Here is a 13424-nt window from a genome sequence, read left to right as displayed (position 1 = left end):
AGAACTTAACATTTTTCATAATATTTTCTTAAATTTTAAAAGAATAAAAATAATGAATAAAAATTAACTCAAAACTTAAGAGTCTCCAGTCCTAGAATTACCTTTCGCCCACACACTCCAGATCTGGTTCCCAGAACATAGTTTTTGTTAGTGTTTCTTGCCCCTGCTTTTAATTCATCACCAATGTATTCCTTCAATCAGTAAAGACCTAGCACTTGTTTTAGTTCTCATAGAAGAATTATAATATTCCTTCATTTTCCTTTTATCTTGAGCTATCTCTTGAGATTTGGGAGAATATAAATCTCTAAAAAATAATCCCAGAAAGAAATTCTCATTAGAAACAATAGTATCAACTATTAGATGAATTCACACAGCATATCTGTGTTAGTTTATAAAAGAATATTTGAAACATTCAGAAGTATTGATTTTCATTCTAAATTTCTATGTACTTTACATTTACAAATTTAATCTTGACTTAAAGGTTTTTCATTCCAGGGGCTGGAGCGATAGCGGAGTGGGAAGGGCATCTGCCTTGCATGTGGCCAATGCGGGTTCGATTCCCACCATCCCTTATGGTCCCTGAGCACCGCCAGGAGTAATTCCTGAGTGCACGAGCCAGGAGTAACCCTTGAGCATCGCCAGGTGTGACCCAAAGAGCAAAAAAGAAAAAAAGAAAAAAAAAGTTTTTTAATTCCAATGACATAATCATCAGAAAATAGTAGTAACAAACACTGGCTAAAACATATTTTGAGTGACTGGAGAGATAGTACAGCAGGGTACCTGCTGTGCACACAAGTCAGCCTAGGTTTGATCCGGCACCCCAGATGGTCCTCCTGAGTATCACCAGACATAATTATTGTGTGCAAAGCCAGCAATAACCCCTGAGCATCTCCAGGTGTGATTCAAAACCCAGAAAATTTTTTTTTCAAGTAACATATTTAACATATATCGAATAACTCAAGAACTGAGGACAGGGGCTGGAGCGATAGTACAGTGAGCAAGTCCTTTGCCCTGCACACGGCCAACCTGGATTTATCCCCAGCATCCCCTAAGCACTACCAAGAGCAATTCCTGAGTGCAGAGCCAGGAGTCACTCCTGAGCATTGCTGGGCGGGACCCAAAAAAACTAAAAAAAAAAAAAAAAAAAAGAAATGAGGACAAATCAACTTCTACTATTATAACTACCAAGAGTGAATGAAGAGTATATACTGCCTCTTCTAGAAACCAGGATTTCTTAAGTTACCTCAAGACACCTTTAATAATTTGAAGATTTTTTTTTTTTTTGCTTTTGGGTCACACCCAGTGATGCACAGGGGTTACTCCTGGCTCATGCACTCAGAAATTACTCCTGGCAGTGCTCGGGGGACCATATAAGATGCTGGGAAGCGAACCCTGGTTAGCCGCATGCAAGGCAAACACCCTACAGGCTGTGCTATCGCTCCAGCCCCTCTAATAAAAGATTAACAATAACTTTTTCTGTGCAAGCAAATGTCCCCAAATTTGGTATTGAGTGTTTCACATGAAACACTATACTTCTTTCAGACTGACCCTTAAAATACAATTTTTCACTTTTATCTTAACAGCTTGTTTTTCAGTAACCTAAAACTCTGATTCAACCTGTCTACCTATCTCAAGAAGATATACTTTTTTGCTTTTTTGGTTTTGGGCCACAACCAGTGGCGCTCGGGGATTACTACTGGCTTTGCACTTAGGAATCACTTCTGGCAGGATTGAGGAGCCATATGGGAAGCCAGGATCAAACCTGGGTCTGCTGGGTGCAAGGCCAATGTCCTATCTGCTGTATACCCAAGATGATAAACTATTTTAGCCAGGGAATATTCTTGGGAGCCATGCTCCCACGTGGTGCTGAGGGATCAAACGTAGGGTGCTATACATGCCAGGAATACACCCTAACCCTCAGTTATATCTATACAACACCTTCTAAAGAAAATATTAACATTTATTTATTTATTTTATTTTATTTTATTTTATTTTGCCTTTTGGGTTACACCCAGCGATGCTCAGGGGTTACTCCTGGCTCTGCATCTAGGAATTACTTTTGCGGTGTTCGGGGAACCATATGGGATGCTGGGAATTGAACCCAGATTGGCCGCGTGCAAGGCAAACTCCCTACCTACTGTGCTATCGCTCCAGCCCTGAAAATATTAATATTTAAAGTAAAAAAATATATATGTGAATGACTTGCTACAGACTGTATATTGTAGGAAGTAATATGTTATTAGTAACAAAGGCAGTATTTGCAAAATTATGCCCCAAACCTTCAAGTTTAGCTACGTCCCTCTTCTTAAAACGGTAAAGTAAACCTAAAAACAAAATGCAGAGAATACAAGGAATTTCCATGAGAATAATAGTTAATATTCAGCATTCTTTGCTTCAGAATGACTTTTTCAAAAAGCCACCACTTGAATTAAAATAACCAAGTGAATGGAATCAAACTCAATACTAGAATAAATGGAGAACTCACAAATACATGCAAGGATATATTTATAGCACCAAATAATTATTTTGTGTTATAATTACTCACACAATTCATCTTGTACATGAATTTCAAAATTCCTTAACAACCATCTCCATAGAACTAAACGTTTTATTGTATTATATGGAGATATAGCACTGTTGCACTGTTGACCCGTTGTTCACTGATTTGCTCAAGCAGGCGTCAGTAACGTCTCCACTGTGAGACTTGTTACTGTTTTTGGCATATTGAATACGCCACGGGTAGCTTGCCAGGCTCTGCCGTGCGGGCGGGATACTCTCGATAGCTTGCCGGGCTCTCTGAGAGGGATGGAGGAATTGAACCTGGGTCGGCCGCGTGCAAAGTAAATGCCCTACCCGCTGCGCTAATAATGTTAAAGAATTAATTTATTCTATCAAAATTCACTTTGAAGCTGCCTCGGTTAATACACTAAGCAGGATCAACTGGTGTTTGTTTAAAATTAATGTAACCACATTACTTACTAAATGCTAAAGTCATCTACTGCTTGTTCTAGAAGGATGGCAGTGGTAGTGGCAACTGTTTTAAACCTTCCCAAACCTCCTCATCAAAGTACAAGGGACAAGAAAAACAAAAGCAAACCTGTCAACAACATCTACAGCAAAACCAGATGACAGGTATGTTAGGTAATGGGGAGTCATACAACTCATTACAGTATTTAGAAAATCTGGGGAGAAATTTTTTAAAAGCACATTTTGAGATAATAAAATCTCCCCAAAACAGACAGAAGTCAGGTGTCTAATGTCAAAAAACTTAAAACAAGTACAATTTGAACTTTTCTGGCATGAGTGCATGATCTAACATGAAGCAATCCTGGGGTCAGGGATATGGTGGTGCAGTTTGAGCAGAATTTGAAGTCTCAGAGGTTAAAAATGTCAGAAGACAGGAGCAGAGGAAGCAGGGGGTTCAAACTGATGCAGACAAGTAAGCCCAACTAAATTTTAAATGAATAATATAATCACACCAAAAGTATAAAAAATTTACCTAATTTATATGTATCTGACCACATGCCCTCAAGCTTAGAGAAGAACTACAAATAAATGAAATTCTCAAGTATTTTGTTTTATTTTATTATTTGCTGTGCTTATACGGACAAAACAATTTTAAAATTATTTGAGAATATTATAGGATTAAATAATTGAATAAACGTGATCATTTCACTGGGAGCCAGTGTTCAAGGGCACAAAAATATAAATTGGGGAAGAACCAAGAGGAGAATTACATCCCTGAGAGTCAACCAAAAGTGGACGGATCAGGCAAACTCAAGAATCTGAATATACACACATGAAAATACATAAAAGTGAATATATACACATGTATTTCCTAACTCTCCACTGCAGGGGCATCTGAATATATAAAGAAGCAATAAATACATTCAATACCTGATCCTTGATTTCTAATGTAATTCCTTACTTAAAATGATAGATTTGGGGGATAATATGCAAATTAGGATTTCGACAGAGACCTAAGATATGTCTTATGTCTTACAGCAGAAAGCTTGTTATAGCAGAAAGCTAAGACAAACAAACAAACAAACTTGGAGCTACAGTGATAGTACAGCGGGTAAGACATTTGCCTTGCACGTGGCTGACCCAGGTTTGATTCCCAGCATTGCATATAGTCCCCTGAGCACTGCCAGGAGTAATTCCTGAATGCAAAACCAGGAGCAACCTCTGTGCATCGCTGGGTGTGGCCCAAAAAGCTCAAAACATTAAAAACCAACAAAAAACAAAAACAAAAACCTTGTCATTTCACAAGTTATATAGAAGTTGGCCTGAAAAGGTCTCTCTCTCTTTTAAGTAAAACAGATTTTATTTGGAGAATTTTTAAAGGGGAGGAGGAAGAGAAAAGTGGGAGTGGAGAGTAAGAGAGACAGAGTAACACGCTCAAGAGAGAACGTGGGCTTCTCCAAGGGCAGAGAGAGCCCCTACACACATCCCAGCATTAGAACAGAAAGCATGAAAGTACACATCTCAAGAGGGGAGATGTGGGCGACACGTGCTCGGGCAGCACATGTGCTTGGCCACACAGGCACAAGCAGCACATGCACCTGAATAGGTCTCTTAGTAGCCAAATCTAGATAATTCTGGCACTGAAGTAATTTTAAAACAAAAATTAGACCTATAGGAAATAAAAAGAAATTCACAAGTTCATGCTGACAGTAGATAAATGTGGGAAAGGGAGAGCTCCTAGTAATACAAGTGAAATGCCAACCGCTCTGCTTATGTGTACTAAAAATTTAACATTAAAAAATTTTAATAATGCATACCTGAAACCTGTCTGATTAACAAAACAACACCTAGATGCTTGTTGAGTGTGTGATTCAGTGACAAATTAACCTTAATTAGAAGCTCTTCCTGTCTATAATGAGGTCAGGCTATTCTAAATATACTGCTTTAGAGTACAGTTATCTCATACAATGAAATCTTTTTCTTTTCTTTTTTTGGGGGGTGGGGGGAGGGGTGGAGTGGCACACCCAGCAATGCTCAGGGTTTAGTCCTGGATTGGTTCTCAGGAATCACACCTTATAGGGGACCGACCATATGTGTACTGGGGATAAATTATATGTCTTCTCTTTTGGAGGGAAGCTGGGCAACACCCAGAGTTGTTCAGAAATTACTCCTGACTATGTGCTCAAGGATTACTTCTGGCAGGACTCAAAACCCAGGTGGGCTGCATGCAAGGCCCTACCTACTGTACTATCTCTCCAGCCCCATATAATACTTCCTAAAGTTTTGTATATATTTATTTTGTTCTGTTGTTATAAAGGCAGCATGTTTACAGTGTTAACATTTATTGTTTTGATATACAGTTACTGTTTCTCACCACCACCACCACAGTGCCCAATGTGTTCTCCTCCCTCCGATTTATTTCACTAAACATGATGCCTTCCAATTCCATCTGGTATAGTACACTACAACTTTTTTTTTTCTTTTTGGGTCATACCTGGCGATGCACAGGGGTTTTACTCCTGGCTCTGCACTCAGAATTACTCCTGGCGGTGCCCAGGGGACCATATGGGATGATGGGAATTGAACCTGGGTCAGCCACATGCAAGGCAAATGCCCTACCGGCTGTGCTATCGCTCCAGTCCCTAAACTACAACATTTTATCCACAGCCAGAGCAAGAGTATAGTAGGTAAGATACTTGCCTTGCACGTAGCTGACTTCATGTTCAATCCCCAGGACCTCATACAGCTCACCCGAGCCCTGCCAGGAGTACTAAGAGAAGAGCTAGAGGTAACTCCTGAGCACCATCAAGTTGGCTCAAAAGTCAAGACCAAAACAAAAAACCAAGATTTCATCTTTTCTTATAGCTGCATAATATCCCATTGTGTATATTATGAAAGCTGCAAAGAAATTCTTACAATTTTATGAATAAAGTATTTACACCTGAAATAACAAATATTAAAGAGAAATATACTATTTAGTACACTTCCAATGCACTTTCTTTTCATAATGTAGTAAAGATGAAACAATGAACATACCTGCTACATTCTAACAGTGTGACTTTAAGGCGGCCCTCAGTAAGTGCCCATTGCTGTATGTGGATGTGCTCGTCTTCATCTTCTTCAAATCCTTGCAAGGTTTGGAATGGAAAAAACGGCTTAAACCTGGCAAAAATGAAAAATAATCTAAATTTCGAAATAATAAATGGCAGGGTTCAAAGTATAATAATAAAACCTGACCCTCCCCAAAAAAGTAAAACAAACACCTAATATAGTATATACCCCAGAGAACACAGCTTTGTTTTCTAATGGAAACAAAGTAACTAATGGTAATTAGGATATGATAATAACATTAAACAACAGCTGACAGTGACAAAACATTCATCAGAGATGTTTACTCTTCATAGAAACTGCCCCCAACATTTTCTTTTTTTTCTTTTCTTTTTTTTTTTTAAATTTTTTATTAGTGAATCACCGTGAGGTACAGTTACAAGCTTAAGGACTTTTGTGTTTGCCTATTGCCCCAACATTTTCAAAGGAAAAACTTAGGACTAAATCTTGTTAATACTCTGCCACAATTGAGTGCCCCACTCCCACTGCCATGCCCACCGATCAGACTCTGGGCCTAAGACTTGCAAAGTGTTCTACAGATGAATTACATTCCTGGCCGCAAGACTTCTGACTCTTAAAGAAAACAGAATATTACTCTGTGACGTAAGGCAATAACCCTGCACACAGTCAACTCTGATTCAGATCCCAGCTCAATCCCTTGTACCTTGCAAGGGGTGACCCTTGTTCCATCCTTAGCACCCCATATGGTCCCGTGAGCACTGTTAGGAGTGAACCCGAACACACAGTACCAGAAGTAAGCCCTGGGCATAGTCAGGTGTGGTCCAAAAACAACAAAACCACATACACAAGCAACTGAGGGTATAATCAATTTGGTTATAAACATAAGGTTGCTAAATCATAGCTGCTTAACTTTTCTTAACAAATGTAAAGCTAAAACTTAAGGGCAAAGGGTATATTAAAGCAGGTGGAGCATGACCGGCATGTGCAGAGCCCCAAGTTTAATCTCCAGCACTGCATGGATGCCCAAGCACTACCATGCACAGCAGTGGGCCCCTAAGCAACCCTGGGTAAGGTCCCTATAAAAAATGTAATTAAAAAAATCTCATGAGTTTACTTGAATGTAAAATGAATAAATCTAGTTTCAGTCTATTAATGCTTCCAGAAGAGTTAAAAGACTTGTGTAAAAATATATTGAAAACAGAAATATGCATTCCATTTAAAAATAACACACTAGAGGGGGTTGGAGCGACAGCACAGCGGGTAGAGTGTTTGCCTTGTGCGCAGCCGACCCAGGTTCAATTCCCAGCATCCCATATGGTCCCCTGAGCACCGCCAGGGGTAATTCCTGAGTGCAGAGCCAAGAGTGACCCCTGTGTATTGCTGGGTGTGACCAAAAAAAGCAAAATAAATGAGTAAATAACACACTAGAGTCAGAGAAACAGTTCAAAGGGCTGAGATACACTTGCACGAGGGAGTCCCAGGTCCTCTGAACATCGCCAGTAGTAACCTCTGAGCATATCCATGTGACCCAAACTCCAACCCCCATCCTTACCAAATTTTAAATAAGAAACCAGAACGGGAGATAGCTCTGTGGTCAGAGGTGCATGCAAAGCACGGGACTCGAATTTGGATCCCAACATGGCACCTCATGTATAAAGGATATAGTTTAATAGACATTGAAACTGGTGATACAGAGAGACTGGTGAAAAGCAGAAGAAAGAGTAAGAGAAGGTGTCACAGCAAAGTTTTCATCTAAGTTGTAACCCAACGACCAGAAAATGTTTAAAGTTGCTAAATCAAGAACAGTTGTAGGACTGTATTGAACAATACTTACCATGCAAAAATTCAAACTCTCAGAACAGTCCTATAAGCTAGGTAGTATAATTCACCATTTTATAAATAGGTTTTGGAGGCACTAAGAGGCTAAATAACTTACTCAAGGTTAAAGGGTCATAAGAGACAGAATCATGATAAGAATCCACAACTGGGCACACAGGCAGACGCCGTCTCCAGGCAGTGCCTCAACCCACACTTGACTTCTTCTGGCATACAAATGGCCCAACGCATGACTGATCTCAGAGAGACACCAAGCTGCTGAATCACCCCAGTTCCATGCTCCTGGAGCACACAGCCTAGATGTCTCCAAGTTTCCCAGTACCGAGAGCCCACAAATTAGATGGGAACGTTGCATAGGAGATAACTAAGCTTCATGAGCAAAAACAGTAACACAGAAAGCTTAACTAGTACTAAACAACTCAGTGAATTCTCAGGCAAGGACTTTAGTAACGCGTGCAATCAGTGAGATGTATGTTGCAACAAGCAATATAATTATTTTGTACCTGCTACGGAGGACTGACTAGGGGGTGGGTGGGAAACTAGGGCCAGTGGTGGAGGGAAAGTCACAAAGATGGTGGGATTGGTATTAGAACACTGAATACGTGAAAATACTGTATTATAGACCACTTTATAAATCACACTGCTTAAAGGTGCTAAAATAAAGTTTCAAACAATAACAAAAAGAATCTAAGCAGCTGGTTCCAAAATCCATTTCTTAACTTAAAAATATGTATTACTTTTGGTAATATATTAAGCATATATATTTAAATTTTGCACCTATAGGAGATGCCAAGACTTATTCTCAAATATGGTTCTGAGAAAATCTTTTTTAACTTCTACAACATGTTTTCCCTCTGATTAAGATGTTTCTTCAAGACAGTTTCTATACGCACCCTGAATGCCAGCTGGTGACATCTCCATCACATGGCGGCAGTAAAACTGTTTGCAAACACTGAGATCTCCAGAGAAAAAGGATTTACTACAAACATAATATAAAAATTGTCCCGAGGTCTAAATCTACTCTTGACTTCAGCATGGGCTTGTATATTCTTGCCCAAGTAATAAACCTGCTGGTTTTAGTTCAAAAAATGGGGAAAGTTGCTAATAATTAAAGCTAATAAAATTGAAAAGAAAAATAAAAGCTGTTTTAAATGCCTTGGATGACTTGCTCTGTACTGCTGAAAATACAGAGACTGGATAAGGCTTTGTCAAAAAAGAACATATTGTGAAAAAAAGCACAAAATTTAGAAATCATGTTATTTATATTTAAGAATCGTATTAATATAGTCTTATCTTCTAGAGACTTGTTCCAATAATCAAAAGTGAATTGTAGGTTGTCAAGTTACAACCTACAAGTTACAACAATTGTAGGTTGTCATGTTCTAGAGCACATACTTTGTATGTCAGAGCAACAGGTTTGATTCCTAGCACCCCATGGTCACCTGAGCACTGCAGGGAGTGACACTGTAGTGCCCAGTTGGAAGCCTGGAGCACCACTGGCTGTGTTCCAAAAATAGGAGGGAGGGGAAGGAGGGAAGGAGGGAAGGAAGGAAGGAAGGAAATGGTGGTTCATTTAGCTATTCTCTGAGAAATTTCTCCAAGAAAAAGCTTGCAATTTTGCACAATGAAGTTTGTTCTGTATACTAAAGCAACTTGGGTTCTGCTTCCTCCCTCATACACTTTCCCTAGCACTATCATCGGCTTCTCTGTGCTTCTGCATCAATATGCTTCTCTAATGATGCCAAGCAAATCAAATACTTTTTCTTAAAATTTGCTCCTCTTAGTGAAGTCAGTCCGGAGAGGAACAGATACAGAATGGCCTATTATGCTACTAATCAATTCTATTTACTAATATTTTTTAGTATTATTTACTATCTACTATTAACTATTAAATACATTATGCTACTAATCAATCTATTTATTATTTGTCTCTCTAGTTCTTCCCAGGGACTGGAGCGATAGCACAGTGGGTAGGGTGTTTACCTTGGACGGGGCCAACCCGGGTTCGATTTTTTGTTCCTCTCAGAGAGCCCGGCAAGCTATTGAGCATATCTTGCACACACAACAACAGAGCCTGGCAAGCTACCTGTGGTGTATTTGATATGCCAAAATAAACAGTAACAACAAGTCTCACAATGGACACGTAACTGGTGCCCACTCGAGCAAATTGATGAACAACTGGACGACAGTGCTACAGTGCTACAATTCTTCCCACAACCTCCTCCTCTCATCTAAATGTGCATTACTGAGAAAACACACACACACACACACACACACACAGGCAGGATCAAATAGTGGTAATAAAGAGCAGAATCTGGAATCACCTTAGATAGGAATCCCATTTTGCCACTTTCTAGCCATAGGACCCTGAATTAAATCAAATGACTTTAAGCCTCACTTTCCTTATATGAAAAAGGAGGATCATAATTACACCTATCTGACTCTGCTGTTAGCAGGATTCTATGAAATAATGAAAAGCACTTAGCATCAAGCTAGAAATCAATATTACTTATCACTAATATTCATATTAAATTCCTAGAAAATGTCTAGCACATAAACTGGCACTTAAAATCTATCTACTAAAACAATAAAGCTATTCAATGATAGAAAATACAACTTTGACTTAATTAAACTACAATACTTAAGAAGTTTTTGTTGTGGGGGCTGGAGTGATAGCACAGTGGGTGGGTGGGGCGTTTGCCTTGCACGCAGCTGACATGGGTTTGATTCCCAGCATCCCATATGGTCCCCTGAGCATTGCCAGTAGTAATTCCTGAGTGCATGAGCCAGGAGTAACCCCTGTGCATTGCTGGGTGTGACCCAAAAAGCAAAAAAAAAAAAAAGTTTTTGTTGTTTCTGGGCCACACTGGTGGTGCTCAGGGAGTATTTCTGGCTCTTGTGCTCAGAGATTACACCTGGCAGGGTTCAGGGGACCAATTGGAGTGCTAGGCAATCAAAACTGGGTCAGTCACATGCAAGGCAAAGCCTTATCACTTTACTATCCTCTCCACCCCTAAAATTTTTTATGCATGTCTTTTCCCTTTTATAAAACCACAGGAGTCACAGAGAGTAAAGGGTTTGGATTTCATCCTTATTTACTACAGAACCCTGCTCATTGATAATACATGTTTTACTTTATTCTTCACCTCTTTTGAGATCATTTATTCTCAATAAATTTTGTATGTTTCTCTAATTTTGCTAAGTATAATTTGTACATACACCATTAATTCATCCATTCCAACTTCATTAATTCACAGACTACTGTTGAATCTGGAAATATCTATAACACAATTTTCATTTCAACATCATTTAAGAAATTAACTTTCCGGAGCTGGAGCAATAGCACAGTGGGTAGGGTGTTTGCCTTGCATGCGGCCGACCTGGGTTCGATTTCCAGCATCCCATATGGTCCCCTGAGCACTGCCAGGAGTAACTCCTGAGTGCAAAGCCAGCAGGTAACCCTTGTGCATTGCCAAGTGTGACCAAAAAAGCAAAAAAAAAAAGAAATTAACTTTCCATTTTAGCATTTAATAAATTAAAATAGGGACAAAAATCAATTCAAAGATTATCAATAAAATTAGAAAACACCTACAAATACTAATTTTTACAAAAAAATTAAATATAAAAGGTGACTCCACAAATAGGTAACAATTTGAACGCCCTCATTTTACAAATTGGGAAAATCAGAAGCAAACAAGAGAACTATATTTGTTTTGGGTTTTTGTTTTGTCTTGTTTTGACTTTAGGCCACCTGGCGATGCTCAGGGGTTTACTCCTGGCTCTGCAGTCAGGAATTACTCCTGGAAGTTATTGGGGGACCATATGGGATGCCAGGGGTGGAACCCAAGTCAGCTGCATACAAGGCAAACATCCTACCCACTGTACTACCGCTCTGACCCCTGCAAGAAAAATATCTTAAAGCTAATTGTAGATTTGAGTCCAAAGCCGCAGGTACAGTGACATCAGCATGTTGCTATTTTAGGAATAAATATTTTAAGAGCACCAGCAATGTAATTCTTAATAGTATTTACCAAAGCCAAACTACCTTGATATGCACTCTGCTATTAAAGTATCCTATCCTAGATGGGAAAGAGGGGATGGGGGGGAGAATGGAGAAAAGGGGCAGAAGTGGGGGATGGAGAAATCAAGGAGAAATAAAGAGAACAATTAAAAATAACCCTGAAAACTTTCAAATTATGAGGGGTTGTTTCTAACATTACTGTCCATCTGAAAAATATAAATTCTTGCTAGCCTCATTTGAAGTTTTGGCATGTTTCCCTTTCTTCCAATGTAAGTAATCTTTTAGTCTTTAAAAAATGAAAGTATTTCAAAATGTAAATGCTCCACTTTAAAAAACTTTTAATAGAAACTTAATAACTTTCTTCTAATTAAATAAACAGCGAATGTTTAAAGAAAACAAAACATATTTATAGCCGCAACTGTTTACAGACATGAAGTAAAACAAAAAGGCTTCTGTTGGACGTGGGAAATGAGAATATATCATGAAGAGAATATAATCTTTACTATGTAAAACAAACTAAACATATGTGCTGAAAACAGCCTAAGGAAATTTTAAACACTCAACGAACATTTTATAACATTTGGAATTATCACTAAACTTTAGTGTAATAATTAGTAATTTATGGATGAAATATGTAGGATTTGCTTCAAAATAATTCATGGGTTGTGAGGGTCAGGGAGGTCATAGATAAAACAATCCTGTTTTATCAGGATTAGCCAGGCATTAACAACTGTTAAATTTGGGTAACAGGACCACAGGAGTTTATCTTACTCTCTACTGTTAAACTGTCTGAATTTTTTTAATTAAAAAAGTCCTTTATCTTAAATAATAAACTGAATGATATAAATGTGAACTCTGCATTTCTCAAGAGACCTGAATGTCAATTTGAGTAACTAAATTAAAGCTTTTTGAGCCTTATTTATATATGACAGAATATCACTATTATGGAGGTCCAAGAGTATTTAACAGGTAGTATTCACAGAACTTCAGAATACTTTTCTGGCCCAAAAATTCAGGCCCCTTTTCCTTCTCTCAAAGTGTCTCCCTACTCTTTAGACTAAGACTAGTTCTTTACCAATTGCTAACTCTTCATCCCCTTTGCTGCAATCCACAACTAATTTTAATTTCCATCATCTCTGATTTTCCTTTCGGGTTTATTTTTATTTATTTTCCAGTTTGTTCAAATACAGCAATATTAAGTATTAAGCACATACGTTTAAGAGTCAGAACTTGGCTCTAAATTTTGACTATAATTTACTAGCTTTGAGGCGGGTTAAATTACTTCAAATACTAAAGCCTCAGTTTCTTCCTCTGCAAAATAAGATAATACTTAGCAACAATCTTACAAGGTTATGTAAGGCTTAGGTAAGAAATTTCACATAAATGCACTATGTCAAAGGCGTAATGAGGTGTTCTAGAAATATATCTTACCAAACATTTTCTACTTAATTATAGTAAGTCTGCATGACACATCAAGCAGCAAAACATCTTTCTTTCCATAAAGAACTATTTCAGACTTAGCATTCACCAT

General features: G+C 38.4%; 1 protein-coding gene across 2 annotated transcripts in view; it reads right to left on the bottom strand.

Moving 5' to 3' along the window:
* PDZD8 (PDZ domain containing 8) overlaps positions 1-13424 on the bottom strand; it is a 65157-nt gene that overhangs the window by 33425 nt on the left and 18308 nt on the right. For both annotated transcript variants that reach the window (XM_055118777.1, XM_055118778.1), the window contains exon 2: positions 6004-6129. In XM_055118777.1, coding sequence (XP_054974752.1) covers positions 6004-6129 — 126 coding nt within the window. The remainder of the gene's footprint in view (positions 1-6003; positions 6130-13424) is intronic.

The sequence above is a fragment of the Sorex araneus genome, chromosome 11 (assembly GCF_027595985.1).
Source record: "Sorex araneus isolate mSorAra2 chromosome 11, mSorAra2.pri, whole genome shotgun sequence".
In the NCBI taxonomy this organism is placed as follows: Eukaryota; Metazoa; Chordata; class Mammalia; order Eulipotyphla; family Soricidae; genus Sorex; species Sorex araneus.
Note: the sequence above shows the minus strand (reverse complement) of the source record. Positions and strands in the feature narration are given on the sequence as shown.